At 36.2% G+C, this 12,867-nt stretch overlaps 1 protein-coding gene across 1 annotated transcript in view; it reads left to right on the top strand.

The window, feature by feature from the left end:
* The window catches only part of FYB1 (FYN binding protein 1), a 157,545-nt gene that overhangs the window by 136,391 nt on the left and 8,287 nt on the right, over positions 1 to 12,867 (top strand). The window contains exons 13-16 of the mRNA XM_033111072.1: positions 165 to 190; positions 1,746 to 1,812; positions 4,503 to 4,593; positions 5,579 to 5,741. Coding sequence (XP_032966963.1) covers positions 165 to 190; positions 1,746 to 1,812; positions 4,503 to 4,593; positions 5,579 to 5,741 — 347 coding nt within the window. The remainder of the gene's footprint in view (positions 1 to 164; positions 191 to 1,745; positions 1,813 to 4,502; positions 4,594 to 5,578; positions 5,742 to 12,867) is intronic.

Raw genomic sequence — 12,867 nt, 5'->3', positions numbered from 1 at the left:
GCCTTAGTGGAGAAATGGAGAATGAGAAAGGAATGATAGTCAAAATATTAATTAGCCTTTATAAACCTCCAGGCTCTTACTTATTCATGTCTCTCCTAAATAAAGGGCTCAAATTCTGTGTTTATATTGGTCTGATTGTAATTGTGTTCTCATTTTCTTTCCAGTTTCCCTTCTCCTCCTAAAGAATTGGGTAAGTAATAAAAACCAATTGTATATTTTATCTCATTTATTGTAGATGGGAGACTGGGAAAGCATTGGATATAATCACTCTTTCTCAGTAAAAGCCTTGACTCCGAAAATAAATTTCTTTTTTGTATAATTTCAATCTGCTTATTTTTTTTCACCTATGCTGAGATAGACCTTTAAAATTTTTTTCTTAATTTACTTGAACAAAATAAAATGTTGTCTCTAAGAATATTTGAGGCATTCAAAACTTTGATTTATAAATAAATTGAAAGAGCAAACGAAACACAAAAATAATCTATTCTTTCAATCTGTTTATCTGACTTTGTTTTCAGTTATCAATTTGAAAATATGTCAGACACTAATTAAAATTTATCAATAAATAATGACGAGCTTGGACCTTAGTCTATAATTTTCAAAGTATGTTCAAGAAACTTAGCTTCACATAGGGTAGATATAAGAATCCAGCAAATGTGACCTAATTAAGAAAAAATGTGTTTTTGTTTTAATTTTCTTTTGTTCTTGTTTGTTGTATGTGCATGAGCATGGGATAGTAATCTTTTCCTTATCCGGAAACCAATAATATGTCATTTTTTCTACATATTTATTATGGATTCTTCATATAGCTGAGCAGGTTTTATACTGTGAAATTAATTAACCTTATAGGTGGGAGAGAGAACTCTATACATATATACAGGGCGAGAGGAATTTTTAAAGGAAATCAAATCTTTGCCACTACTAGACAGCATTTAAACTTTCTGTGATAATAATTCCTTAAAACATTTGCACTCTCATCAACTCATCTCTTCAAATTAATTTGCAGTGGAGCCTTATTAACAAGAAGGTTAGGAGGAGGAAAAGTAACTACAGACTGGAAAAGCTATTGAGCCAGTTAAAGTCATAACAAGTTTTCTACCAATACTCTCAATGCCTGCTAGTATCAGAAATGTCTTATTATTAGAAATATCCTTTCCATTTTAAGATGGTGCCATACCTAGTACTACGATAAGGTAGAAGTTACTAAGGAATAGATCAGTGAGTAAAAGAAAATGATAGATGATAGATAGATAGATAGATAGATAGATAGATAGATAGATAGATAGATAGATAGATGATAGAGATATATAAATAAAATCATATATATTATCATAGCACCCTAAATCCCATGAGAAGTAGAGATTGACTTCAGTCTCTACTGCCTACAGCCAGTGACCACTGATGTAGATTTGTTTGTCAGAAATCTACTAATCCTGCCATTCATCACACTTGTGAATCTTCAAATAATCTCAGTCTCTGTCTAGGGATTATTTTTTTCCCACTCATAATGATAGTTACAATCATGATCAGTAGTTTTTTGAGGGAAATTTAACACAGGCATTCAGGGAGATGAGAATCTCTCCCCTTTAAGGAACAGACTATGCTTCCAGGAGAAATGTACAGAGACCACAGGAAAACGTACTGCATTGTCCTTGAAATAATCTTTGTATTAAAAACATCATTGAATGTTCATATCAAAATTTAAACTAATAGTGTTTCAACATTTGATATTTTGTCGTTTTTAGACATGGGAGAGGAGGTTTATGATGATGTGGAAGCCTCTGATTTCCCTGCTCCACCATCAGAGTTAAGGTAATTAACGTGTTCTCATTGCAATGAAGTAATGAAAATCAGACTCCTTAAGAAAATTCAACTAGAATAAAACTCCGGTGGGATGTGTATCTACTGGGTGAGATCGTGTTCATTCTGTCCTCCTCTTGATCCTAGATCTAACTTTTCTGCCAGGTTTGTGAATGGATAACCCCATCCTCCTCTTCGTTGTCTTTCCCCCCTTGGTTGCCCTCCCCAAGTCCCAGTAGTTCTGCAACTTGTTCCCTGATCATCCTCTGCCCTGACACTCACTGATGTTTGCATTCATTCATTCATTCATTCACTGGGAAAATATTTGAGAGCTTGAGTTAATATTTGAGAGTTGTGACTGATCCCACTGATTCATGTCCCTTTACTTTTACTCTTTTCCTAAAGCCATTTTACCTTGAATACAGTTCTTAGTTTATATCTCAGCCTTCACCACCATGTTCAAGCCTCTTCCGTCTTCCACAAGAAGCCTTTTTCCTTTTATGAAAAAGAACATGACTTGTTTTTTTGTTTTGTTTTTATAAATTTTATTGGAGAATATTGGGGAAGAGTGTGTTTCTTCGGGCCCATCAGCTTCAAGTCGTTGTCCTTCAATCTAGTTGTGAAGGGCGCAGCTCACTGCCCCATGTGGGAATTGAACCGGCAACGCTGTTGTTCAAAGCTCGTGCTCTAACCAACATCCAGCTGCCCCAGGATTTGTTTTTTAACAGGACTTTTAGTATGTCTCTTTTCCACAAAAGCATCAGTTTCTCAAAGATTCCATTCAAATTTAAAAAACAGAGTCAACAGAAAATAGTGACATTCTTCAGCTCACCTAAGGTTTCAATTTAATTTTAGGCTAAAATTGTAAGAAAATCTAAAAATAGTTAATATAAAAGGAGTACCTTTTGAAAACTCTTTTGAAATAGAAAACAACATGGCAGGATGCTTTTTTACCCAAATTATGTGAGACTATCTGATACATACTATGTAAAAAAGCAAGAAGACCTCTCTAGATTTTTCAAGAAAAAGCAAAGGTGAATAAAAAGATCTTGGACTTGATTAAAGGATGAAAGTAACAAATGGAATACAATAAGTGATGTCTTCTGAGTTGTACTAGTAAAAATGCACATGTGAACTCAAAATATTATTTTTACCAAAGTTGCTAAGCTAATTTTATGGAATAAGAGATAGTATCAAGATGAAAGAGACTGAAGGGAAAATATGCTTTCATTTATATATGAAGATCAAGTTCTATAGGTAAAACAACTAAGTAAGATAAAAAGAGAATCATTCTCCTTTTTCAGTTCTCCATGAAAGGAAAATCTGATCTTTAGTAATACGTTAAGTTCTAATATTGCTTACCATTGAGAAGTTGCTTCTATCCCTGACAGTTTTTAATGCATTTTTCTTTTTTATATTACTATTGAAATGCTACTATTAATATATTGCATAAAATAGCTCTTCTAGGAACCCAGATTGACACATTGGCCCTTTTCTTTAAGCAAAATAAACCCCAGCGAATTAAACTTTATGTGATAGGTACTGTTTTTCAGAGTTTAAAACAATTTTATATTCTGTAACATAGCATTCAATTATTCAGTAAATTATTTTCAAAAATAGCTTGTGGGGGATTTTTTGCTCTCATGTATATTCTGATAATTCCAAACTGCTAATGGGGGTCAACAATTTCACTTCTGCCCAGAGTACTGTAAGGCAGGCGACACTCGGGGAGGAGGCAGAACCTTAGGCGGATATTGTGCTGTCTCGTTGCACAGTGAATGAACTACATTCTGAAGTTCAAAAATTAAGAATCAAATCTTTTAAATAGTTACAAATAAAACTTTAACTTTAGTAATCTGAGTAAAAGTTAATATCAGTGTTCAAAATGATTCATTACTCACTAACATTCCAATCTTTTAAATTCCCTTGTGCAGAGATCCAGAGCATTTCCTTAACATCCATATTTAACCTTAGCGAATGGTTCTGAACCTGGGCTGCAAATTAGTATCACCGGGGAGCTTTTAAAATATGTATGTCATACCTAGAGCCCACTCAGTCTAATAAATCAGAATTTAAAATTAATTTAAATTTAATGTAATTAGAATTTCTAGGAATTGGGCAAGGGCAACGGTATCTTTTTAAAACCTTCCCAGGTGATCCTATATGTGGCCAGGATGGAAAATCACTGTCTTAGGCTTATTCACCTCTTATAACAATTGGCTTTAGTACAGTTGGTATCTATGATAATACCACCCTGGCTCCACTTTAAGTAGATACAAAAAAACTAACATGCAGATAAACTTTTTAAGCCACTTATTAAAAAGTGTTGCTTTCTAAAAAGCCTTTTCAATGATATTGGCCAAACCACTTAATTATCTAAGAAGGGATAAAAATATAGGGGGTTTGAGAATAGGTAGACTTGTATGAAACCACTGATATTTAAATTATACCTCAGTGATTTTAAATTGTTCAACATAATAGATCATCTTCCATTTTAACTCATAATCTATATTCTTTTAAAGAATCTCTCTGCGTTATGAAATGTCATCATTACAATGATTGTAGTAAATTTCAAAAAAAAACCGAATTAATTGAAAACAAAATTTAACAAAAATTTGATATTATGAATAGTTTCTATTTTACACTATTCTTTTTATATTTTTGAAACTAAGTGTTATTTTATGTGTGTTCTACCATCCTAGTCAAGGATCCAAGGCCAAGACAGAAGAAAAAGATCTTAAGAAGCTAAAAAAGCAGGAAAAAGAAGAAAAAGACTTTAGGAAAAAATTTAAAGTATGTTATATTTAAATATCATACAAAGTTCAAAGCACTAATGAAAAACTTCTATGATTTTTAATTTCCAAAATGCATATTTTAAAAGTGTAGTTATCAATATCACAGTTATCCATCATAACTTCTTTATTTTCTACAAAATTTATTTTAGATTTAAATTTATTGCTATAACAAATTAAGCAAACTCATATGTGCACAATATATATACTGAAATAATCATCTAAATTTAGCTGTCCTTTGAACCTTGATAAGAAGGTAATCTAAAAATAGAATGAACAAAATATATGTAGTGTATATATACAATGAACTATTATTCAGCCATGACAAAAGAAGAAAATCCTACCATTTGTGATAACATGGACGGATCTTGTGGGCATTATTCTAAGTGAAATAAGTCAGACGGTGTAAGACAAATACTGTATAATCTCACTCAAATGTGGAATCTAAGAAAGCCAAACTCTTAGAAACATAAAAGAGAATGAGGGTTTACCAGAGGCTGGCGGAGGGTGGGGGACATAGGGAGATGTTGTCAAAGGGTAGACACTTTCAATTATAAGATTAATCAGTTTTAGGGATTTCATGTACAAGGTGGTGATTATAGTCAGCAATACTGTATTATCCATTTGAAACTTGCTAAGAGAGTAAATCTTAAATGTTTTTACCACAAAAAGTAAAAGGTAATTATGTGAGGTGGTAGCAGTGTTAGCTAAATATAGTGGTCATAATTTTGCAATATATGAGAGTATCAAAGCAATAAATGTACACCTTAAATATTAAATTTTTTAATTTTCAAAATAGTTATTACATTAAGTTGGTGATGTTATAAGTGACTTTCACCAAAAATGTTTTCTTCAGTGTCTTTATATTATCTTTTGAAAACAAGAAACTGTTTATTTAGCAAAGAATTTCTTAATAAATCTGTCAATAAATTAATTACTTTAAAAATAGTCGATAATCAATAATGTTTTTTTTTTTTTTTTTACAGTATGATGGTGAAATTAGAGTTCTATATTCAACCACAGTTGTACCCTCCTTAACTTCTAAAAAGTGGGGGAACAGAGATCTACAGGTAAAGCCTGGTGAATCTCTTGATGTTATACAAAGTACAGACGATACAAAAGTTCTCTGCAGGAACGAAGAAGGAAAATGTAAGTCATTGCTTACTCTACATAGATTGGGCCCTCCAGAATTTAACAACCAAACAAGTTTCAGTGATCACCCCTATTAACTCTTTTTGCTCTATGCTTTGTGAATTGTGGAAACATTAAGAAACTGGAGACCTTGCTTGATTGAAATCAATGCATTTTATTTTCATTTCTTTTCATTTCTCACCTGCTGTATTTGGCACTGTGATGCCAAGGTAGTGCCAAATTAGTACTTCTCAAAATGTGGTCCCAAATATCCCAGCATCAGAAGACCCATGTGTGTATATAGTTGCCTGGATCCACCCTTGACTTACAGAGTCATGAGCTCCAGGGGTCAGATGGAATCTGTGATCATAACTTTTTCCCTAGCTTATTCTTATGTACACTAAAGTGAGAACAACTGTGCTAAAGTTGTGAGTGGAGCTTACTCTGGCCTGGTTTTGAAATTATATAGAATATGTCACACCTAGAATTTCCAGGTTTCCTACCTTACAAATTCGCTTGTTTTCATTACATATTTTGACACACTAATATGACATATTATTCCGAATCAGTACAAGAGAGTTCCTAACTTCTTTGACTCTATCAGCTATAATAGCAGACAAGTGGAAATGTTTTTTTGTCAAATTTTAAAAGGAAACTTATTTCACTTAAAGTCTAGGAAAGAGTAATTCAAAATTGTGTTGTCTTATATTTAAAATTGGATAGCCAGCATGGCTGCCTCATATCAGCTAGGTTAGTCTGCATTGAAAACATAAATTCTGAGTCAAATTCTAATGACAGGAAGGTGACTCAGGGACAGGAGTTTTAAGAACAAAACACAGTGACTCAAGGGTGGGGTAAATTGTTCTAAAGTTGTCATGGAGGAGGTTTGGTTGGCTTTTAAAATGAGAAAATGGAATGTGGGTATAAAGGCTAAAAAGCAGGGGGAGTGTAGTATTCAGACTTGAAGCTCTCACTGGAGATAATGTATAGATAGAGCTCCAGGAAACAAAGAAAACTTCCTTTCAGACTAGCATTTGCGAGGATGTGCCCCAAGGAATAGACTACAATGCAGAAAAAGTATGCACATCAAAAATATTAAAAAATAATAAAACGTTCAAAATATTTAAATTATTAAGTAAGTTATGACAAATACACCAAATTGAATACTTTACATGATAATTAGAATAAAACATGAGGAAATTCTCATGAGACAATAGTAAGAGAAATAAGAAGCCTGTTTAATATGGGATAGAATTTACTGGCATGTTAAAAATTATGTACTGCCTCAAACTCCACCCTCTGGGACCAGAGACCAATGTTCCTGGTAAGTGCTGTCAGTGTGGACACTGAGCTAGTTGTATATTCTAATGAAGTAGAAGGCCAGTTTTCTGAGACAGGGTCATTTTCTCTGTGGCCTTGCTTCTAGATGGTCTTCAGTGTGTGTGTGTGTGTGTGTGTATGTGTGTTGACATTTTTTTTCTTTTAATTTTCTTTAATTAAAGTTTATTGGGGTGACAATAGTTAGTTAGTAAAGTTGTTACATAGATTTCAGGTGTACAATTCTGTATTACATCATCTATAAATCACATTGTATGTTCACCACCCAGAGTCAGTTCTCCTTCCATCACCATATATTTGATCCCCCTTACCCTCATCTCCCACCCTCGTCCCCCCTTACCCTCTGGTAACCACTGAAATATTGTCTGTGTCTATGAGTTTGTTGACAATTTTTATAAGAGTTCATTTGAGCCAAACTTAAGACATACGCTGGGGAGAAAGATCTAGAAATGCTCCTTCACTGTGAGTTTTAAAACAACAACAGCAGGAGAGAGATCAAAGATGGAGGAGTAGATAAGTACTGTGCCTGCTTCCTTCCATGAGTGCATTAAAATTACAATTAAATTATAGAACAATAAACCTGGAGAATCATCTGAAGTCTAGATGAACAGAAGTTTTATAACTAAGGGTATAAAGAAGCCACGTCAAGACTGGTAGGACAGATGGAGGTGCGAAAGAGACTAACTCTGAACCTCTGGGTGGCAGTTGAAACCCAGGAGGGATACTTCAGTCATGGAAATTCTCCCCAGAGGAGCGAGGGATCCCAGCTGCAAACCAGTCTCCCCAACCTGGGGTATTGGTGCCAAGAAGATGAACCCCACAACATCTGGCTCTGAAAAACAGTGGAATTCTGACCATCCATGTGGGACAGAAGGCTACAGAAAACTCAGACATCCTCTTAAATGGCCTGCACACAGAGTATCTCACTCGCAGGCACTCACCTTGGTCGCCAGCAGAGGGACAGTAACTCAGGGGAGTATCGGAGACATATAGAGGGGCCAACTGAGATGTTTGGGTTCAAAGCAAGGGCTGGAGGACAGTTGCTGTTTTCCTAGTGTGGTGTCCTTTTCCTGTGCAGCCGCAGATGGGCACCATCTTTCCTGTGTTGAGCCTATCCCTGCAGGCAAAATCTGAATCTGATCGGACAGGTGAGCTCCACTGGCTCCACCCTACAGACTCACTCAGTCCCTGCCCCACCCAACTTACCCAACACCAGAGGCACTTTCTCTGAAAGCAGCCAGCCTTGCCTACATTGCATTCTTTCTTGGAAAGCTGTTGCAGTCACGGGCCCCAGGCAGGTGATGACTGGCCTCAGTTTGCTCTAAGACTTTTACTAAATAGCTCCAGGCTCAGAACTGGCACCAAAACCAGAATCTACATTAACCTGGTGACCACAACTCTTCCCATTCTAGAGACTGCCTGAGACCCTACCTCACCCAATGCATATCACACAAGACTTTATCAGTGGCTGAATCTTAAGGGACCAGATAGGTGGTAGCAGGACTTGGCATGTCCTGGTATTTTGTGGAGCTACCTGAGGCCTGGTACTGTTGGCAGACATTCTCAGTTTGCAATGTGGCCTCTCCCACATGCCTCCAGGTACAGCACAGGCAGTGACCAACTACTAATTGCTTTGTAGCTTCTACCAGGCAGTCCCCAGCCAGTCACAGGCAGTGGGTGACCTGGGCCTGTACTGGAGCCCCTTGCAAGATACCCTGGAACCAACATACTTAAAGGTTGGCTCAGACCACTTCCAATTAGCCCCACAAGTGGCACACACAAAAGGTGGTTTCAACAGGTACCAGAGCCCACTGTGTCAAATCCCACTCAGTGGGGTAAACCCTCCACATGGCAGCCTGTAAGCTATGGATGTGGCCAAACCCCATAGACAATCAGCCTGAGGGTCAGTCCCACCCACTGACATATCAATAGCAATCAAGTCTTAACTATAACAGGAGAGCATACACAAACCACACAAGGGACTTCAGGAGCACCCGGAACAGGTGACCAGGAAGACTATGTCAGGGTCCCACAAGGCACCTGCTACATAAGGCCATCCAGCCAAGACTGGGAGACATAGCAGCCCTACCTAATACATAGAAGAAGAAAAAACTGAGGAAGGCAGCCAAAATGAGGAAACAAAGAAATACATCCCAAATGAAAGAAAAGGAGAAAACTCCAGAAAACGAACTAAACAAATGGAGGCAAGCAACAGAGTTAAAAACACTGGTTATAAGGATGTTCAAGGAAGTTAGTGAGAACATCAACAGAAAAATAGCAGGCATAGAAAAGGACACAGAAACCATAAAAAAGAACCAGTCAGAAGTGAAGAATACAATAACTGAAATGAAGAATGCACTAGAAGGAATCACCAGCAGACTAGATGAAGCAGAGGATCAAATCAGTGATTTGGAAGACAAAGTAGTGGAGAATACCCAATCAGAACAAAAAAAAGTAAAAATAAAAACAAATGAGAATAGTTTAAGAGGCCTCTGGGACAACATGAAGCCTAACAGCATTCACATCATAGGGGTACCAGAAGCAGAAGAGAGAAAGCAAGGGATTGAGAATCTATTTGAAGAAATAATGACTGAAAACTTTCCTAACCTGGTAAAGGAAATAGACATACAAGTCCAGAAAGCACAGAGAATCCCAAACAAGATGAACCTAAACAGGCCCACACTAAGACACATTATAATTAGAATAGCAAAGGTTAAAGACAAAGAGAGAATCCTAAAAGTAGCAAGAGAAAGGCAACTAGTAATTTATAAGGGAGCTCCCATAAGATTGTCAGCTGATTTCTCAACAGAAATTTTGCAGACCAGAAGGGATTGGCACAAAATATTCAATGTGATGAAAATCAAGGACCTACAACCAAGATTACTCTACCCAGCAAAGCTATCATTTAGAATCAAAGGACAGTAAAAGCTTCCCAGACAAGAAAAAGTTTAAGGAGTTATCATCACCAAACCAGAATTACAAGGAATGTTAAAGGGAATTCTTTAAGATGGAAAAAAAAGATTAAAATTATGAATATTAAAATGGCAATAGCTACATATCTATCAACAATTTTTTTCAATGTAAAGCGATTAAATGCTTCATTCAAAAGACATCAGAGGGCTGAATGGATAAGAAAACAAAACCCTTAAAATGTTGCCTACAACAGAATCACTTCAGATTGAAAGACGCACACAGATAGAAAGTAAAGGGATGGAAAAAGATATTTCATGAAAATGAAAACAAAACAAAACAAAAGCTGGACTAGCAATACTTATATTAGACAAAATAGACTTTAAAACAAAGACTATAACAAGAGACGAAGAAGAACCCAGTAATCCCACTTCTGGGTAATTATCTGAAGAAACCCAAAATGCTAGATTTTCTTCCACCATACCAAGTAATATGTTTACTTTACTTTCCAAATTATTTCACATTTTTTACAACAGAGAATTGTCCTAGTACTTGCGGGGTCCTCTCCCCACCGCACAAGCTTCAGCCACATCTTGCCCTTGGTATGGTGAAGAAAATCTTGCCATGCTGTTCTGAGACTCCTGTCCCTAGCATTAAATCCCATCTACAGCAATGCTCCTCAGCTTCAAAGTACCTACACATCATATGGAGACTTGTTAAATATACAGATTCTAATTCAGTTGGTCTGAGGTGAAGTGTGACATTCTGCATTTTACCAAGCTCTGAGGTAATTGATGCTGCTGATCCATGAAACACATTCTGAGTAACAAGGATGTAGATGACATAATCAACAAACATGTATGGATATAGACATAGGTGAGCAGGAATAGATACAGCACCAAAAACTGAAATTCGGCGGAGACTCCTATCTTCCTAGGAACCAGTGGACCTTAAAAATGAAGAAAACCAGTAGCCATTCAGGGATAATTTTGTAATCCACTATCATTTTCTATTTGGATATCAATAATTCTAAGTACTGAAGGGCTCCTGTCCTTTAGAATTTATCATCTTTTAAAAATGAAGGTGGAAACATTACAAAAAATTCTGGCAGATTACACTCAAGGATTCCATGTAACTTTTATCGTTTTCTTCTTTGGTGCAGTACCAACACACTTTTCAATTGCCAAGATTACTGCTAACTAGTTCAATTCTTAGGTGGTCTGGGGGGTCAATCTCAAACAAGGTAGAAACCAGATGATTATTTCAGCAGCATGTGTGTACCTATTGTTTTTATTTAAAGACTTTCTTTGGGTTGGACTTTGTCTTAGTTCGGCTTCTCCATTTGAGAGGTGTGTCTGGGAAATACCTGTAGGCAAGTGAAGAAGTAGACAGGGAGGGGAAGATAGCCAATAAAGCTTTGTTCTCAAAAAAGTTACCACTTGGATGATTGGATCTTAATCCAATTGGGAACTTGGAGTAGCAGTTATCACATCCAGTGGGAAAGAAATTGAGGTATTAATACTTCAACTCTTGTCCATCAGGGGTTGAAGCTACTCTGGGCAGGTGGCAAGTCATTCAAGATATTGAGAAAGTTAACGAAGAGAGTTCTGGAAGCCTGAGGAAAAAGCATTAAAAAAATAAAAATGCAAGTGCTCTTAGTTGAAAGTTGAGCCAAAAGGCACTAAAGTGGTAAAGGTGAGGGTATATGGGGGCTCACCAGGAGCATCTGCTATTGCCTTTCGAATTAAGTGTTATTCCAAGATTTCATTATTATATCTTTTTTAATTTTACTTTTATTTTTCCTCCGGCTTTTCTTAAATTTTTTAAACCTCCTGCTTATTCCTTCCTTGAACTGGATCCTTGATTTTCTTATTTTTCTGAGTTTCTGATCCATTCCATATAGGCCTCTATAAAATTTAGGTTGATTATTTTCATTGGATTTAACCCTCCCTCACCTGGATTATTGCAATAACCTTTCCAATAATATGTCTACCTTACACTCTCAGTTAATCCACTCACCACACTGTTACCTAAACATTATTTTAAAAAACACAAAGTATTTACACTAGTACATAACACCCTTTCTGATCTAGCCTCATCCTCAGCAACTATTTCCCATCGGCATCTGACACCCCAGAATCACAAGCTACTTACTTGTCATTCCCTCAATAAATGATGTTATTTCACCCTTCTATGCTATTTTATTCTGCTTGGAATGCTCGTAGTTGTCTATTAAAAACAACTCAGTTGTCATCTAAAATTGGAGACATGCCCACTCCCCAGCCACCCCATGACAATTAAATTTCTCCCCTGCTCCACCATGCTATTACTTTTGTTGCTGTAATTGTCTTTATTTTTTTTAACCAATCTTTTATTCTTATTAGACTCTAAGCGTGAAAGTAGCTTCAATGAAATGTTCTCAACATTCTACAGTGCCTGGCACCTTGTTTAAGGGCTTGCTGCATTGAATTTGACAATTTGGAGGTTGCAGTTGTATAACAAGATGAAAGTCTGACATACAGACACAGAAAAATGTCTGTTAAATAGTTTAACTGGTTAGAAAACAGAAGTTCTCTGTCTAGCCTTAGTAATGTGGTTCGTTTCTTGTGTATCGTTTGGGAGACTTTAAATCTTTCAGTTCCTTATTTCTACATTTTCTGATTAGCAGCAAAAAGATTTGATATCTAACACCATGGTGACTGAAATATGTTCCTTACTCTCCATTATTCTTTAATCCATCAAAGAAAAGAAAGCATAGCTTACTTAAACCTAAGGTTAGTAATGGAAGAAACTAGAGGCTAAAGCATTAACAATAATCCCTTCCCATTGTGAAGTGGAGTACAAGCCACTTTTATAGGCATTATCTCATTTGATCAAGTCTCACCCATTGACTTGT

The sequence above is a fragment of the Rhinolophus ferrumequinum genome, chromosome 7, assembly GCF_004115265.2.
Source record: "Rhinolophus ferrumequinum isolate MPI-CBG mRhiFer1 chromosome 7, mRhiFer1_v1.p, whole genome shotgun sequence".
Taxonomy (NCBI): domain Eukaryota; kingdom Metazoa; phylum Chordata; class Mammalia; order Chiroptera; family Rhinolophidae; genus Rhinolophus; species Rhinolophus ferrumequinum.
Note: the sequence above shows the minus strand (reverse complement) of the source record. Positions and strands in the feature narration are given on the sequence as shown.